The sequence below is a fragment of the Centrocercus urophasianus genome, unplaced genomic scaffold (assembly GCF_019232065.1).
Source record: "Centrocercus urophasianus isolate 14NV4802_14NV808 unplaced genomic scaffold, USGS_Curo_1.0 seq_15, whole genome shotgun sequence".
Classification (NCBI taxonomy): Eukaryota; Metazoa; Chordata; class Aves; order Galliformes; family Phasianidae; genus Centrocercus; species Centrocercus urophasianus.
Window position 1 is genome coordinate 10,828,229 of NW_024884697.1, and position 18,584 is coordinate 10,846,812.

The 18,584-nt window shown below is 39.6% G+C and overlaps 1 protein-coding gene across 3 annotated transcripts in view; it reads right to left on the reverse strand.

The window, feature by feature from the left end:
- Positions 1–9,062: 9,062 nt before the first annotated feature.
- Positions 9,063–18,584, reverse strand: part of PHTF2 (putative homeodomain transcription factor 2) — a 62,580-nt gene continuing 53,058 nt past the window's right edge. For 2 of the 3 annotated variants that reach the window (XM_042815852.1, XM_042815850.1), the window contains 4 exons: positions 18,082–18,237; positions 16,394–16,489; positions 12,954–13,079; positions 9,064–12,213 (listed from right to left, as the gene is read on the reverse strand). In XM_042815852.1, coding sequence (XP_042671786.1) covers positions 12,193–12,213; positions 12,954–13,079; positions 16,394–16,489; positions 18,082–18,237 — 399 coding nt within the window. In that variant the 3' untranslated portion in view covers positions 9,064–12,192. Of the gene's footprint in view, positions 12,214–12,953; positions 13,080–16,393; positions 16,490–18,081; positions 18,238–18,584 lie in introns of all 3 variants that reach the window. The other variant, XM_042815851.1, reaches the window with a different exon arrangement.

Genomic DNA, 18,584 nt, shown 5'->3' on the forward strand with positions numbered 1-18,584 from the left:
TAAGGACTAACAATATCCTGTAACTAGCATGACCTTAAACTACAGAAGGTTAATAAATCACTTCAGATGTAAATTTCTGTCTGCTCTCACCTTGAGTTCTGAATGCCTTCAATCAGGTGGCAGAACGGAATCTGACGATCAAAGGCTGCAACAGCTGGAGGAGCGAGCCTACAAGCTGGGGAGATGGCTGGGGCTGGAAGATTGAGCTTTTTGACAAAAAAGGCTTTGGAAATTCACTCCCTCAGGAGCCTGTAAAACCTAACCAAGGGACAGAAGAGGTTTCAATATTTAACAAAAGACGGAAAGGCTTGTAAAGCCCAGCGTGGGTGGGGGCTTCAGTGGTTCTGGTTGGGCACACAGAGACACCATGGAGATGGGAAGGGGGGGAAGAGGCTTCGGGGAACATCACAAGATCACCACCCAGGTTCACACCCATGTGTGGGGCGAGCTGTGACCAGCAGGGCTGTTCCATAATGCTGCTACCCGGTAGGAGAAGAGCTGATGGCAGCAGTGCTCACAGACCTGCATCGTGCTCTATGGGCTCTTCCCAGCAGGGTGCAAGCCACCTGAAGTAGTCTTGATTTTCCTCAGCTTAGTGATTTCTTAGTGGTTTCTTACAAAGCATGCTCATTTTAGGGAAGTAAACTAGGGGTTAGCTTGTCTCTCCATGTTTAGGAAAATTCTAGAGGAGCAAAAACATTTTGATTGTATCTTTACAGGAATAAGTTTTACAAAGCTCAAAATCATATAAATCAGAGCAAATTCCCTATGAAATAAAAAAATAAAAAATAAAACTGGCTCAGTTGAAATCAAACATAAATCTGTGCTTTTGGGCTCATGGGGGTGATGCACAGCAGCAGTCCCTGTCCCCATACCAATCACAGCCTGGCCACTGTGTAGCCCTATCACAGAATCATAGAGTCATTCTGGTTGGAAAAGACCTCTAAGATCACCGTGTCCATCAAACCACCCCCAGCATGTCCTCTAAACCATGTTCGTCAGTGCCAGTCCACACACTTCTTTAACACTTCCACGGATGGTGACTCCACCACCTCCCTGGGCAGCCTGTGCCAGTGCCTCGCCATTCTTTCTGAGAAGAAATTGTTCCCAAAGTCCAGCCTGTATCACTGTGAACACAGAGAACCAGAAGCAGAGCTGCCAGCCTGTTTTCCTGCTGCTTGTCACTCAGCTTGGATAGCACCAAGGACAGTTTAGCCACGGTTTTATGTACTATTTCCTACTTTATATATAACACAAAGCGTCCTAAACGCACACATGGGTCTATAGCTGCATGCAGGTACATACATTTAAGCCAATTTCTCGCAGAGGTGACGACAAACTGCAGCACTTCAGCAGAGCTGTGCCTTCAAAACGCAGCTTTCAGTCCCCACCTGCAGGCAGGACGGGGCAGAGCGCTCAGCGCCCAGCTCCTGGAGCCCAGCACCCAGCGCCTGCTCATGGGATCCTGCTGGAGCCGTGCCTTAGTCACTCACCAGCCAGAGCTTTCGAGGCCCTGGTGCTGCAATTTGCCTATTTTTCTGTGCTACAGGGGTGTCAGGCTGGGGTTAAAAGCACAAAATTGATACATGCATATATGTGTATTTCGGCAAAAAGACAGAACGCAATCATTTTTTAAGTGGGGAAAAACGATTGAGTGCAAAGCACTCCTGATCTCATGTCAGACAGAAATTTTATTCTAACTAGAAAAAAGGCAACTAGTCAAACAGCAGAGATGTACCCACTGTACAAGCAAAATCGGACCACTTCCCCATTTTCCAGAGCACCAATGGGATATACGCAGGAAATTTGGGGACGGGGTGCAGGACCCCGTTGCTCCTTCAAACTTAAGCACCCACCAAGCCCCTGTCTGCACCAAATTTTGGCTTCCTGGTAAATTGCTGCACAGACCCAAAGGCGGTGAAATCATAAAGGTACATTCTCTTCAACAGAGAAAGCTCCAGGAATTTGAGGCTTTGATTGAAGTTCACCTTCAGCCCTCCCACATGCGAGAGGGTTCCAGCAATAGCCAAGCCCCCTCCCTCGCCCACTGATGGCAGTCTGCTCATCGGTGCAGGGTTACTTGGAGTTGTCAAAAATCATTTCAAATCCCATCAGCAGCAGCAGTCTGGGAAGGAGAACATTAACCCCCACGTCTAGCTAGCTGCGAGCTGCAGTTCCACTAGTTCTGAATGAAAATCACTCTGCAATGTTTGTCTTCCTATTTTTGTTGTGGCACAGGCCTTTAATTAATACATTTTCACAGCTGAAATAATGAGTTTTGTCTATTGTATCTGTCTGATAATTTATCTTCTAAGAGAAACGAGAGTGGTATTTTAAAACATTTTTTGATATTTTAATTTTAATTTTTGGTATTTGATTTTTGATATTTTAAAACATGAGCTTCGCGATTTTTTTTTGTTTCATTTACAGTACCTGCATAGATAAATAATAATAAACACAAACCCAATCCGTTTCCATCACCCCAGCAGAACAGGATTAATTTACTGTAACAAAAGCGGATGGGAGCATCAGAAGCACTCAAAATATGCTCGCTGTGACTAACATCATGAATATGAAAAGCTATCTTCACTGATTCCAAGCTGCAGATGGATCTTGGCAGAAAGGAAGCTAAAGGAAACGAATGTAATAGCTGCATAATATGTAAAGATGACACGGAGAGGAAAGTCTAGACAATGTGAGATGATTGCCATGTTTTCCTGTTTGGAATGAAAAACTCAACTTTTGATTGTTCTGAGCTTGATCTGCCGAATGCACATCACTCTTCCAACCCATATGGGCAAGTGCTCTGCCATATGTTTTAGAACGTGGTGTAAGTACCTGGAGATACACTACTGTTGAAAATAAGAAAAAGAAAAAAGGAAAAAGAAAAAAGGAAAAAGAAAAAAAGAAAAAAGAAAAAAAGAAAAAAAGAAAAAGAAAAAAGAAAAAAGAAAAAAGAAAAAAGAAAAACAGAAGCAAAAGAGAAAGAGAAAAAGAAAGAAAAAAAAAAAAAAAAAAAAAAAAGAAAAAAGAAAAAGAAAAAGAAAAAGACAAAAAAAAAAGAAAAAGATAAAAGAAAAAGATAAAAGAAAAAGAAAAAGAAAAAACAAAAAGAAAAAGAAAAGCAGAAAAAGAAAAAGAAAGACAGAAAAAGAAAAACAGAAAAAGAGAAAAATCGCATGAAGTGCTGCCTACAGATCAGAGGTGCACTAACAAGAAGGTGGAGCCTCCCAGGGCCTTTAAGATGAACACCTCCTTTACCACATCTTCCCCTCTCAGTGCTCATTGCCTTCTTCCTGCCCTCTTGCCTTCCCGCTCCAGGCTGCCCCACTGCCTCATGCAGAACGAAGACCCCTAGGCAGACACCTTTCTCCCTTCCCACTGCTTGAGAAACATGGGAGGAAAACCCATGCATGAGGACACGTGCTTCGTTCTCCTCCATGCACCTCCTGCTGCTCTCCTTCCTCACATCTCCATGACCCATCTCTCTGTCTCCCAGCTGCGCTCCCTTTCCCTCATGCCCCCAGTTCATTCCCATAGGAACAGGACACTGGTCTGTCATTAAAGCCAACATTTGCTGCAAGACATGAAGGGAGCTGTCAGCTGATGGCTAGCGAGGAGTAGTGTGAGGAATCTCAAAACTTCTGAATACCTTGAAAAAAATCCTTATGTTACTGAGCAGAGCATCCAAACAACTTATACAACCCCATCTCTGTTATTTTTATCTGATACAGTGTTCACCTGCATGGTTGTCAAACCTCAGCACATCCTGGTTGTGTGCACCTAAATGCAGCCTGTCTCTGATCTTTGAGCATGATAGTACTGAAGCTGGTTATTACTACCTGCAAAATCATACCTGCTGCAGTTTTGAGACACTAAGAGCATTTGCTTCTAGTCCAACATCCAGTAATTTACTACTGCTGAATCTTTCTAGCGTCTTAAGCCAACAAAAATTAACACTTAACGTGTTCAGAAATGCACTGCAAAGAATAAATGATGCTCCGAGATTGTAATTCAGTACGTACTGCCCATAACTCTGAGCACTTGCATCCTGCAGTGTGGTGTCTGGGCTTATGCTCACAACTGCATCCCGAGGTGTCTGGAAACAATTTCTCCACCAATACCTGAATTAGATAAGGAGCATTGCAGGGAGTTGGCAGTACTGCCTGTTGATCTCAGTCGCTTTTTATCTCTTGCTTTACTTTGTATGCTGAGACAGTGAAAACCTTCACAGTTTGAAAACATGAGTCTGTGTATGGAAGGAAATCTGAAATAGGCACGTAGCACCAAATTTTGGATATCCTGCTGAGTAAGGAACAGAAACTGGCTTTCAAATTGAGGTTCAGTTATTACCTACATGAAGCATTTGGTTACTACAGAACAAAAATCAGGGAAGAATGTCACTTAAAAAAATATGTTACAAAGTAGAAATTCTGTGCTTTTAGAAACTACTTTGTCAATGACTATTTGAGGCATCCAGGATTGAAAACCAGTGTTTGGGAGAATTATTGCTGCTAAGTAGTTGTTCTGGCTGTAGAAACTTTCAGACTTTTAGTGCAGAACATCACAACTTCCCCTCACTTCTTTCATCCTACTTTTCTCTAAATAGGAAAATCTAGAGATTTCATGATGCCTGCACTGTGATCCCTTCCCTGACCTTGGCTCCAGCTCATGGAGAAAGTGTGCATAAAAATGACCCCTGCACAGAGACAGCTGTGCGGTGCTTTACGCCCATACTGTAGGCTGACATGGCTATAATGTCACTGAGTTCCTTCACATTGCCAGGCATGGAAAATTCAATGCAACACTACGGAAATTCCACAGGGGACTTCGAATCATAGAATCATTAAGGTCACCCAGTCCAATCACCAACCCATCCCCACCATGCCCAATAACTCATGTCCCTCAGTGCCACCTCATCTCCACGTTTCTTGAATACCTCAGGGACAGACTCCACCACCTCCCCAGGCAGCCTGTGCCAGTGTCTCACCGTTCTTTATGAGAAGAAACTGTTCCTAACATCCAACCTGAACCTCCCCTGGTGCAACTTCAAGCTATTTCCTCTCACCCTGTCACTGTGACCTGGAAGCAGAGGCTGACCCTCGCCTCACCACAACCTCCTTTCAGGCAGTTGTAGAGAGCCCTAAGGTCTCCTCTGAGCCTCCTTTCTCCAGGCTGAACCATCCCAGTTCCCTCAGCTGCTCACTATATGACTTGTGCTCCAGACTTCTTTCTCACTGAAGTACAAGGAATTTTACATTCCCAGCAATATCACAGTCACTGTCCTGACTGTTCGATCTCTTTCATTTTTTTGTACTGCAGTGACAGCCATTGGTTTTGTAGAGCTGGGATCTTGCTATAGAGAAGTCACAGCAGGTTCAGACTACAGGATCAGAAGGGAAGATCTCAGTGTACCAACACCTATGAGCTCCAGGTGTTAATTCCTTATCAGCAGTACTAATTTCAATAGGCATTAACCTTACCTTTAGTGAAAACAGATTTTTAATTTTTTTTAAATTATTTTTTACAACTGGATCTGGAGTTTTACAGTGTTATTTTAAAGCACCAATGATTACTTTGCATTTTATGTCAAGATAGATTACTTGCTCAGTTAAGAAAATTTGAAAGAAACAAAATATAAAGGTGGTGGCAAAATCTATTTTGCTGGTCCCAGAAGTTCATCCCTTAGCACTGTATTATTGGGCCAAGACAAAGGATGTTTGGAGGGATCTCGTGCTCCTGAACAGACAGGAATGTCTCTGATTAGCAGGTATTCGATAGGCTTAGAAAATTAGTACTCCTTCAGCAAGTCACAGCAACAAGTGAAGCATCTGTTGCTTCCTCCAAGTTATAATAATCATTTTGCAATTATCCTTTGCATGCTTCAAACTTCTGATTTTCTATTTTTATCCAGGAAGGCAGGATTTGTGGCACTACTGGAATGCAGCGTGCAGACGTGCATGGCAAAGAAGAATAGGACATAACAGTGGTCTTTTACTGCTTTGCCACCTCAAGGCCAACATTTTTGCTTGTCCACACTACTTGCACTCACCATATTAATTCCACTCTGCACACAATGAGAATTAGTCCCATTTCAGTAGCTTGGCTCCAATCTGTTCCAAGGTCAGTGCCTGTGACCACTGTTGCGTGAAGCTCCACGATGCACTGTCTGCAGCCAAAAAGGCCGCTTCGGGCTGCATCTCCTCAGCTGGAATGGTGCAGATGCTCGTGGTGTAAACGGCACCGAAACAAACCATGCTAAGAGAAAACTACAACTGTGTTGAAATAGCAGACTGAGCACAGCAGCAAACACTATGCAGCTGCATTCAGCTGCACTCGGGGGAGGGTGACAGTGCTGAAGCCAGCTCCATGAGCAGCAAAACAAGGCACAGACATGGTAACAGCCTGTTACCAGTACGGAACTCAAGCACCAGCCTGTGGTGTCACAGTGGGACTGCTTCTCCCACCCATATTGGTCAGATGAACAAATGGCTCCCAGATACACTTAGAAGAATAACTTCACAGTATGGGTTTACAAATGACTGGAACCAGAAGCCTTGCTGGATTATTTTTGCATTATTGTTATCTGCCCAGCAAAGGCCAGCTAGTGAGAGGCTTGCGAGGAGAATTTGTGACTCGGCTGCAAAACTGCAGCTTGAAGATAAGACAGGAGAGGTGCTGGGAAAATCTCATCTCTGTCACCTCTACTCCTTTAGAGGTAGGTAACCAGATTCCAGATGCTAGGGGAACACACCACAGAGTCCTCCCTGCACAAACTGTGAGGGTGTGTTTTTGGGCAGGTTGTAGACCTTTGTAACATTGCATTTTCACCCTCATTTACATCCACATGCTATTCTAGCATTGTATGTGGCTGTTCACAATACTGTCACCCACCTACCTGGTTGCACACCCAGGCTAAACAGCGAGCTGCATGGAGATGGGCAGCTCACCAAAGGCAGTACTCAGCTCAGGGTGAATACTTCTTGAGCATCAGTGTGTGATGCAGAACTTGTATGGGAAATCTTCATTTCTAGGAGTAAGGAAAAGGGAAAAATTAAAAAAGAAAAAAAAAAAGAAAAAAAAAAAAGGTTGCTTTCAATTTTTGTGGTTGCTGAATCAATTACACAGCTGTGGAAACCAAAGGCTGCACTACTGAACAAAACGTAAAGGTAGGATTAATCTGCCTTTATTTAGGCATCTCAAAGTTTCACTTCTGAATCCAAATTACTCACGTAATTTCCTTTACACTGAAGAGGGAATGACCCCAGAGGATCACTAGAACTGACATCAGGGATCAACTGTATGAATTCCATTCTGAAGGTAAGTGTTCTTGCTGAATGCAAAGGGAGCCTTGGCTCAATTCAACATCCCTGGAACTCAAGTCAGTGAGTCCAACAGAGAACATTCTTTACCTGGGAGCCCAGTCACGGGTGTGCTGAGAGGGACATGCAGAGCTGTTGGATGGTGACTTCCTTAATGGGAAATCTCCTACCCCTGACTGTTGTACTCAGCCTTGGTCCCCATTAGAATTACTGCTGAGATGGTTGAATGAAAGACCAGCACAGTCCTTGACGTGACTAAGGAAAATGGTTCATTCCCCACACGTCACATCCTCACTGCTTCACCGCCAAGTCACCACTGAAGTTCCATTTGTTTAGCTGTATTTTTCCATTAGCCAAGTAATTCAACTCCCATCCATTCATGGGTATGGGATAGCGCAAAAGCAAAATACGGTTTTTTTAATTCACAATATTTAATTCACAAGCATACGCCAAGAGACTTGAGTTTGGGTTGTAGCATTGCCAGGAGGCAGCCACCTAATCCCTGATAAAATTCATTAACAATAAGATTATGCACAGCAGGCAGGAGCTGTTTGCAAATAACTGCTAAACTAAGGCCCTGGGCAGCCCGTTCCGCGCCCACCACCGCCCTCTGGTGCAGACCCCTTCCCTAACCCCTCCCCTGACGCAGCTCCATGCCGTTCCCTCAGGCCCTGTCGCTGTCACACAGAGCAGAGCTCAGCGCTGCCCCTGAGAGGAGCTGGAGCCGCCATCAGGCTCAGCCTTCCCGCCTTCATGTCCCTCCTTTGGATGCTGATAGCTTTATGCCCCCCTGGTGTTGTGGCACCCACACTGCACCCAGTGCAGGAGTGAGGCTGCACAGCACAGCCCTCCGCTCGCCCGCTGGCAGTGCTGAGCTGCTGCACCGCAGGGTACGGTTGACCTCGGCTGCTTCCTCAGACTCACCTTGCTGACAGCCAGATCCCTTTTCTGCTTTGCAGAACACAGCTCTTTCCTCATGTTCATATGGAACTTTCTGTATTCCAGTTAGTGCCCATTGCTCCTTCTGTCACTGAGCACCACTGAAAATAACTTGGTCCCATCCACTCAACTCCCACCCTTCAGATATTTATATAAACATTAAAGAGATCCCCCTCAGCCTTCTCCATGTTGAGCAGTTCCAGGTCTCTCAATCTTCTCTCGTACAGGAGATGCTCCAGGCCCCCAGTCATCTTTGCGGCCTTCTGCTGAACTCTAAGAGATCCTTGAATATATATATATATACACATATATATAATTTAAATAATGTATATATATAAAAATTTTATATATATAATATATATATATATATATATATATATATATTTTGTTGTTTAAAACAGAGGAGCAAAAGACAGGTCACAGTACTCCAGATGTGGCCTCACCAGGGCAGAGCAGAGGGGCAGGATCACCTCCCTTGACCTGCTGCCCCTGCTCTTTTTAAATGCACCCCAGGATCCCTTCTTGGCCACAAAGGCACACTGCTGGCTCATGGCCAGCCCGTTGTCCAGCAGGACTCACGTGTCCTTCTCTGCGGAGCTCCCCTCCAGCAGGCCGTCCCCTAACCTGTTCTGATGCATGCAGTTACTCTTCCCCAGGCACAGGACTCTGCACTGACCCTTGCTGAAGTTCCTCTCCACCCAGCTCTCTAGGCTGCCATTCAGTGAGACCTGGCCAGCACGGCCTCCTGGTGTGTCAGCATCTCATGTCGCACTCCTGCCTGAACACTGATAGATGGTTGGATTCCACACAGAACTTTTTATTGAAGGAGACAGCTTTAAGGAAGTCAGAACTGATAAAAATAGAGCAGAACTTGAAATAAGCCAGTAAGCAGTGATGCATCAGTCATATTCTATCCTCTTCAAGTTCCACGAGCATTTTGGAAGGTACTAAGTAAACACACATTATGTCTAAGATACTTCCTGGCAACATTTTTAACACACACTCAAGAACTCTGTCACATTAAGGTGCCATCCAGAGATGAATGTTTAAAAGAACGGCTCTCAGAAGATGTTAGCTTCTTACTGTATAACACCGTCCTTCATTACCCTCAAAAGAAAATTTTATTTGTAAACCACCTACATTTGGAGCAAATTTAGAAAGTGAGCAAACAAACACAAGAGCGTGGTGCATCTGGTGCCGAATTCTCAGTGGCCAGGGAGATGCCACAAGTGAAACATGTCCAAAGAATAAGCTTCTGGAAAGAAATATATATACATATATTATACCACATTAAAAAGTCAAAATGGGGATTAAAATTAATCCCTTAAACAACTGTGAAATAGGGCTGAATCTGCTGCAGTATTTTTCAGATGGAAATGTTTATTCGGGATCTGCATCTCCAGTCCTATTAAAAAATTACTTTGTATAACTAACGTGTGGGAAAGCTTCTGCTCTTGCAATGAAGTTCAATTTTGACAGCCACCACTTGCCCTCCATGTGCAACATTTCCCTCCCAAGTGTTTTAAATCAAACAGAACGCATATTCGTAAGCGCGGACTTAAATCAAAACAGAAGACTCAGAAATGTGCTGGGTATTACTAAAAGATACAGCTTGCTGCACTTTTTTTCTCCTTTTTCACCATCAACCATAGAAAGCTTTATTCCACGCCTGATCACACTCGCAGTTACAAAACATGTGGCAAAAGTAACCATTAGCATGCAAGATCTGCCATATTTCTACTTGCCTCCATTTTCATACTGGATTTTCATATTGAGGGATGCGATAAACCTCTCCCTTTTTGAGATAATGAATATATCTAATGGTAGCAAATAAAAGGTTTTTATTATTTTTAATTTCATTTCACACATACTTTACTTTTCCCAAGTAACCATTGTTAGTGCAACAATCCAGCACAGTGATAGTTGCTGAGGTATATGTGGTTAAACTAATTTCCCATTCAACCGAAACTGCAACGCATTCCCACCTTCTTTTTTTCTTAAGGTACTGAAAGCAGTATATTCACTGTTCAAGATTTTTTTTTCAAATAATTCCATTCTAAATTGAAGAGTGGCTTTGAAATAGTAACAAGCTGTAAAAGCAACAGCCTCATCTTCTATCCCCTAGAGAACTCCAGCTGCGCTTTTTTCTTAAAACATATTTTGTGCAAAATTAAGTTCTGTGTAGCTCTGTACCATAATTTGGAAAAACCTGTATATAAAATGTACTTAATTTTTTAAAACAATCCCAGCATCAGACAACAGAAAAAGAAGAAACAGATCGGATGCAGCCGAAGTTTCCACATGAGAAACTAAAGATAGTATGTTCTTAAAGCTCCAGTAATACATTCTTTCAAAAGCCAGAATGCACTTTGGTCATTAATAAACATTAGTACAGAGGCAAATAAAATACAAAATGCTTGTTTGTGTTGCTTTATATATAAAAATAGTTTCATACCACAGAAGTTTAAGATGCATTACTGTAAATGCTTAAAGGTTCTGAAGATCAGCAAATATAGTGTAATGCCCCACCTCTTGTAATTATTCATCATTTTTCAGCATGAAGCCATTATTTTAGAAACAAAAAGTACAAGAACACTTGAGCCTGGTGGCATTAATTCTCCTCACATAAGTTACCTGAAACAACATTTGCACTTCCAAATCAATTGCATGAGGTGAATATTCACAATGAGTCAGTATGAGCAGGCCTTGTGAGAGGCAGTGTCAGAAGGAAGGGGAGAGGCTCACGCTCACTGGGAAAGCATGAGGGAATACCCCATGCTGGGGAGGCGTAGGGCAAAGGAGATTAATCTGAAGAGACAAATATGAGAACATGAGGCTTCATTCATTCTGTTGTCCACCAGAAAGACTCGTTTGCTATTTAGCTGTTCTTAAACTTCCATGTGGTATGAATGGCATATACTATAGTGTACATCAGGAGAGCATCTATCTTACGCTCAGTCACTTATAGCATTCCTTCCACCAGTATGTCTTTTGCCTATTTAAATATTTAGCTTTAACATATAATATATACTGCTCCATCGTTCACCATAATATATTCCAATTAATATACATTTATATGTATATATATAAAGTTTCTCATTAAAAGTAACAATAAAAAGTGCAGATATTGAGCATGCACAGTCAGAGCTGCGCAGAACAGCCCAGTATTTCAAATAAATACAATATTTAATTTTTATCAAAATATTATACAGTATGGTAACCATTTACAATTATTGCTCTAATAAAAGTGTTAACAAAGAGCACTTGTTGACCTGTTATGTAATACCTTATTACTATCCCAGGATATTCAAACTGCAGCCTAAATCAGTTTCGATCCTGGAATTATTCAAAATATTAAAACTCCCACTTGTTTCTTACAGTAATATAAAATATTTCTGCTATCTGTCATACTGTATTGTCAGTACTTTACTTTTTATGTCCTCTTTATTGCAACCAAACATCTATTGATGTTCTCATGTTTCATCCTCATAAACGATCGGTGCAAATAAAAAATCCTAAGCCATGTTACCCCACTTAACTCAAATGCCTTCCATACAGCACTACCGCAACTAAAAACGTTCAACACTGCCTTCAGCTTTAACAACAAATACAGTAATATAGTGTACTCAGTTGCTAAGATTTCAAGTTGTCAGACACTCAGTTTTTGACCTTCCCAACTCTGATCCTTTCCAAATCTAAACAAATATTTTTGAAAATAAAAATGTCAACTAAAATGAAAATAAAATAGTGAGAAGATGAAATAAATACTAAGATTGCACAAGACAGTCAGATGTAAACACTTCGGTTTTCCAAACAACATCCTTTAAGAGGTTGTAGCTTCTGAAATACAGATTCAGTGGCTGCTTTGAGGCAGTTCTGTCAATGAATGAGCTCTTCTATAACACTGTTATCTCATCTTCTTAGCATATTATCAAGATTTGATCTTCCAGAGCTGAAAAAGTTAGAAAAATGTTAAATAAGCAGTATTTCCAGTTCAGTTTCTATTTAGCAAAGTTGCAATACCATGTCTGTTTCTTATCACATGTGCTGCATGCAAAATTTAATACAAAAGATAAATTTTACATTCATTTACTTGTAATATAAAAAAGAGTAGATGTAAGCAAACTCAGTGGGTAATTGAAGGCTTTATGCTACGAGTTTATGGAAACTAAGGTGTCCCATACCCCGAATCTTTGAATAATTTCCAGAGTTTATAGAGTTCAAAGATGTTTGGAAGGTATGACCTAATAAGACAGTTCTCAAGCCATAAAAGCAAGACGGTAATGTTAGACACAGTAATACTACATCTACTGTAGTACTTCACTGCAATACAAGACAAAGATACAAAAACATTGAGGAACTCGAGAGAGAAATCAGAACTGGAATACAAGAAGTTAAATAAGATCTTCTACCTGGCCATGTAAGTGTCTCTTTATTCATGTCTAGGAATTCTTAGTGATTATGTGTCCTAAACAAAGTCAAAACACCACAAAACTGCAGAAAATTTTAAGAGGGTTCCTTTGACAACTGCGTTGCTATTCTTCTATACAGCTTAAATTTCATAAGCACTTTCAAATAACAAATCTGCTCACTCACACAGATAAGAGTTAATTATTTTACAATATAAGATTCAACTATCGTAAGATTCTGAACGCCATAATAAAGAGAAAAAAATGGCTGGGAAATAGTTACCTTTAGATTAAATCCAAGCAGGTCACTGATGACACCAGAGACAGCAGACAGGATGACAACTTGGGTGATATTATAAAGGAGAGGATTCATTGTAAGCCCATATAACCTAAACGGACTGTCCAGTTCCTAGTAACATGAAACAATTATATCATTTAAAAAGCAGAAATTATACAGTTTGGTTTTTGTTTTAAGTATCCAAAGGGGTATTTCCTCCATTTAAAACTGCTTATTCTCTTGCCACTATTTACTTTAAAAAATCAACATATACTGAACTCTGAGAAATCAGTCATAATGTTTCAGTCATAATGAGCAGGCTACAAGAAATTCTGCCTTATGCAGCACATTTTTAGAGTCAGATTTTAGAGTCGGGGTACTTTATAAACTATCATTTATTTATAGACTGTCATGCCATTAATGATATGACTTACTCATGTCTATTTAGGTAGCATCATTACATCCAGTTAACAAGCAACATTCACATTAATGACCCATAATTTCATATTTTTGTTATGAAAAATAATGTGTTGTGGACTCCACACTGACTCACCAATGTTACATGCACAATACATGGAAGAATTCATGCCAGTGATTTCTATGGAACAGACAAATTGGCATAAAAAACTGTATTGAATTGTACATCTTATTTGTGTTCATACACATACTGTTATTAGATAGCTCAGGCAGTCTCCAATTAACAGTGGAGTAAAACATTTCCCCGTTCTTCTGCTTATGAAAACATGAAAGAAAATAGCTATTGTGTTCACTGACTGCTGATCGATGGCGTCCGAATAACCTTTCAAAAAGTTAGAGGCTACCCATGTAGAACATCTGTCAGTTTGCTTGTGGAGCCAGGAAAGCAGAGAGCTACTTTGTCTGCCAGCTTTTTACAATTCCTCACAGTTTCCTAAAAATCACCTTCAGTGTTTAACTGAAGAAATAAATAGGTAGGCAAAAGGAAAGAGAGATATTCCACAGTGCCACAAGACTGCTTCACTGCTATGAAAAATGAACAATGTCTATTCTAATACAATTCCCTTTCTTCTCTATTAATTTAGAGAATAACTAGTAATGAACATAGAAAATGAACATAAAGGATTAAAAAAAATACTAACGATCATTTAACTGCAAATGTTTTGCACTTTCATTGGAATGATCAAAACATTAGCCAAAATTAATCTGTAGTGAACTTGAACAAAGACCTTTCTGCACCAGTTTTGCAATTCTTAGTGAGTGATCAAAGTCATCCAAACTTTCCTGGCCTTGAAACACGTGAGAAAGAAGAAAATATGTTTTAAATATAAAAATGGATTACGTGAAGTATAACAACCATCAGCACTTTCAACTCTTAATCTTTCTCCTGCATTACATCCTGGGTCTGGAACAAGGCTTTATCACTCCTGTTTTAATAAAAAAGCATTTCACAGCTCTGAATCTTCCCCGAAACAAGGTAAAATGAGAATGAACAACCATTCCATTCAAATGCAATGTAGTTTTAAATTTTGCTGCAAATACAAAAAAAGCAAGATTCCAAGGAGAGCAGCAGAGAATTTCTCTTTAAGGAAACACTTTCAGCTTGTGGGTTTCGTCTCACCAACTTCGGGAGTAAAATTAAAAAAAATAAGCATAGTCAATATTATATAATTCATTATTATTATTAAATTGACAATAAAAGCTCTTAGCAATCCAGTCCACTTAAGTGCTGAACATGAAATAATTCTATTGATCACTAACTACTAAGGATTCTATCTATTCTATTCCAAGGATATCTAATGCTCCCGTTTGGGAGATTTGGAAATCCCACCTCACTTTTGGGCACATTCTCATAGAAACTAAGGGGTGGTGTGGGATTTGTGTCATGAAATCCACCCCTCTGTTGGAAAGATCATGATGCTGACACATTTCTGTAAAGTGGAAACTTTACAGAAACATGAAAAGTGGTTTGAAAACAGCATGAATTGCAGGGAAAACTCTGGAGCGAATCACACCAAGAATTCAGCATCCTGTCAACTACTTTTCACCCTGTTTTCTCACAGAACACCAACATTTCAGCTCATCAGACATCCAAATGTGATGCATTTTGTCTACTTGTCCAGGCTCCCCTTGAATCCACATAATCTTTCTGCATCCACAGCATTTTTGACAAAACACTTCCACAAGCCTCCTTTTTTCTGCTTGTTCCAAAAACAGCTCTTGACAAACAGCTCTATGGTCCCTCACTACAGAGATACCCTCAATATTTGATTCATCCAAGCACCCCATGACTCTGGTCCACAGCTCTCAACTCAGACAATTGCTTTGTCAATCCTGAGTCCCAGGCTGCTCAGTCAGTTCTCACATGGGAAGCTGCACGTGCTTATTTGAGACGAAGGAACCAGAAACACTGTTGAAGCTGAGGTGGTGGGGAGTTAGGTGACTGGAGGAAACATTCCATCATTTCAGCTATTAGCTAACTACATGGGAATCAAAGGGGTAAGTGACTGGAGTTCAGTGTGTGGAAGAACCAGGCAGCAAGGTCTTAAAGTAGCACTATATGCATAATAAGTAATAAAATTTAAAAAGAAAAAAATCTTACTGTTCTTGAATTATTCTGACTGCAGAGCAAAGGTACATGCACTGAACATTTTGCCTTAGATTTACTGAATGATAACCCAACCGTTATCTCTACTCTACGTGTAGAATAAGCATCAACTGTGCTATACTCAAACATGGCAGGAGGTGTTTGTAGCACAGCTTTGACAAGAATTTAAGGGGAAGAAAAGACCTTTATATTTGCAAATCATTTCTGAAGAACTGTTTCACATCACCTTCACATCTTTGACTAAATGAAAGAGTTGATGAAAGAGGTGAAATCAAAATGCAGTTGTTACATTCCCTCTTAACACAAGAATAAATGAATCAGTGGCAGTATTTTAAGATCTTCAGTGTAACAGAAGAATGTATGACAAGATCTGAATACTGAAAGTTGAAGCTAGACAAATTTAATTCAAAACTTGCACTTAACAGCAGAAGTGACTCTGTGACAGTAAGTAAAGACAACATCGAGTGTAATCAAATTGTAGTTTGAAATGTAATCAGTATCAAGTTTTAAAAGGAATTATTTTTGAGGAAGAATACAAATAATTTAGTAGCTGATTACTAGAAATAGATAGCAAGTTTGAAAATCAAATTGCGTCATTTCATGAGGGTTCCTCATCCTGCACATCCTAAAGCACCTTCTCTCACCCTACATTAGAGAACAAAACTTACTGCATGTAATAATTATTTGTAATTCACAACAATAGCAACATAAGAGACTGAAGAAGTATGAACACGTAGCATCACTGCGAGTTATGAGCAGATTTAAACCAAAGGATACTGCAGAAATAACACAAATGATTCATTACGTCGTCCATTCTGCTTCTAAGTTATAAATAATACAGTAAATCTATTTTAATTCCTACCTTCAATAACTTAGTGGCAAGTTTTAAAACGTTGTTCACTAGTGTCAGTTCCTCCTTCTTATTAGGCTTTTTCTCCATTTTCAAGTACAGATTTATCTGATTTAAACAGAACACAACTATCAACATGTATGCAGAATCTAAAGGAATTCATTCAAAAGCATTTAATAATAAACTGAAGTGATTATTCAGTATACATGATAGAACAGCAATGACATTTCTGCAAGCACAGGATTTCCTTTGCTTTGTTCTCAATTTTTAAGGACAAATACTGCCCCAGTTCTGTATGAAAAGACAATGTTTTGTGATACAACATTTGATACTATTACAGGAACAATTTTGAAGCTTAATGTCATCTACAAATCAGTCAAAAAGCACCACCTATGCAATGTCTACATATTTTCTTTCTTTCTTTGATAATTGTTTGAGGTTTGCCAGTTCATTTTCAGATGTTATTCTTTAGTGTGCACACCTTATAGGCCTAACATTCCCAGAAATCCTTGCATCGACTGAAATTATAAAACATAATTCTGCTGAACTATAATTTCTTTCAAAAAGATTTGTGTCACTGAATACTTCATGAACACCTTCAGTGCAAAAAATCCTGCTACTGCCTTGAAAAATATGAAATATTATTGAATTAAACTCCTTTACTGTAGAAGAACAGTGTATCAATCATTTCAATGCTTCTGGAATCCAGACTTCTTCAGAACACTGCTTCTGAGAAAGTTAGTTATGAGTACTAGCTCTCCCTTGGAAATCCTGAAACTCTCATTCATTGCTTTCATTCTCATTGGTCTGATATACATGCTAGTCCTGGCAAAGTTCAGTGTTTTGCTTTTTATTTAATTGCAAAATAAAAAAATGAAAAAAAAAATCTGACTTTTCATTTCAGTACGACAGCCATTGACAATACATTAAAAATCAGCATTATGTTCCAGTAGTCCTTCAAATGACAAACTTCTACCAAGCTACAGCAGCAAAGTTGCAGAAAGGAAGCGTTGTTACAGGGGTTTGTTGTAGGGTGGTTAATGAAGTAAGGACCTCATCGTGTAAGCAAGAACAACTGAATATTATTGTGTCTCCCTGGCAAGTTCACTGCAAGCTTGTACAATTAAGTTAAAATCAAAATGATCACTAATACACTGCAAGGCAAATTAAGCTCCCAATCTGTTTCATTCCAAAGTAAGTTATGATTTTAGAGACAAAGGGATACCAGACCTTAAATATGAAAGAAAGGGTCTCATATTGAGTTACATTTTCCTTTTTATTTCAGGGAAATGAATTATAATAGGATAAGCTGGATTCAAGTACAAAGCTAAGTGATAACACTTGTTAAACTTTTATTTATTTAAAGTTCAGGGAACTTATGACTGTTGCTTTCAACTTCAGGTTTTGAACTGGCTAAAATGTTCATGGCCTGACTCTCAGAAAGAGTGTAGTTTAAAAACCTATGAAAGCAAAATAAAATGTAGAGTTTGTCTGTCTCTCATTTGCCTTGCTCTTTGCAGTTTTTTCAGTATCTCCAGAAATAGAACTTCAAGTTGTAAGGACCTGGAATAACTTGTTTCACTACACCACAATTAACTATTACATTCAAACCATTTTAAGTCAGCTAGAATGCATGCCTAACAGCTAACAGACAAATGATTTATTTAGATAGAAGAACGTATATCTGCACAAATTCTCACCTGCTCAGTAAGTAATATTGAGGTATTGCTGTATTTTTTACTGGTTTCAGATCCAAGAGTAACAAATCTCAATAGAAAAAGTGTTAGTGAAATGCACCAAATTACTAGTTCCCAATTGTAGTGACAATCAAGGAAGATCTCATGCATGTGAAGCAGCTGCAAGCAAAAGGGAAAAATAAAAATTGAGTCCAGATTAATATTTATACTGCAATACAAGAAAAGAGTTATGTATCTTCCCAACACCAAAAAATAATTTCCCAGTAATAAGTATGAGGGTTGTTTTCAGGTATCAAATATCTTTAATCATAATTTAAAATCAAAATTCTTTAAATGATATTAGAACTGAGAAAAGGTTGAAAAGTGAAAAAGTTGAAGGAAAGTGAATCCAAAGCCTCAATCAGAATTTAAACATTTTTTTCATATTTCTAAAGTAACAGAAAAATGTATTACATTCCATGATGATTTCACACTCTATTTTGCGATTTCAAAGACACCATGTGGGA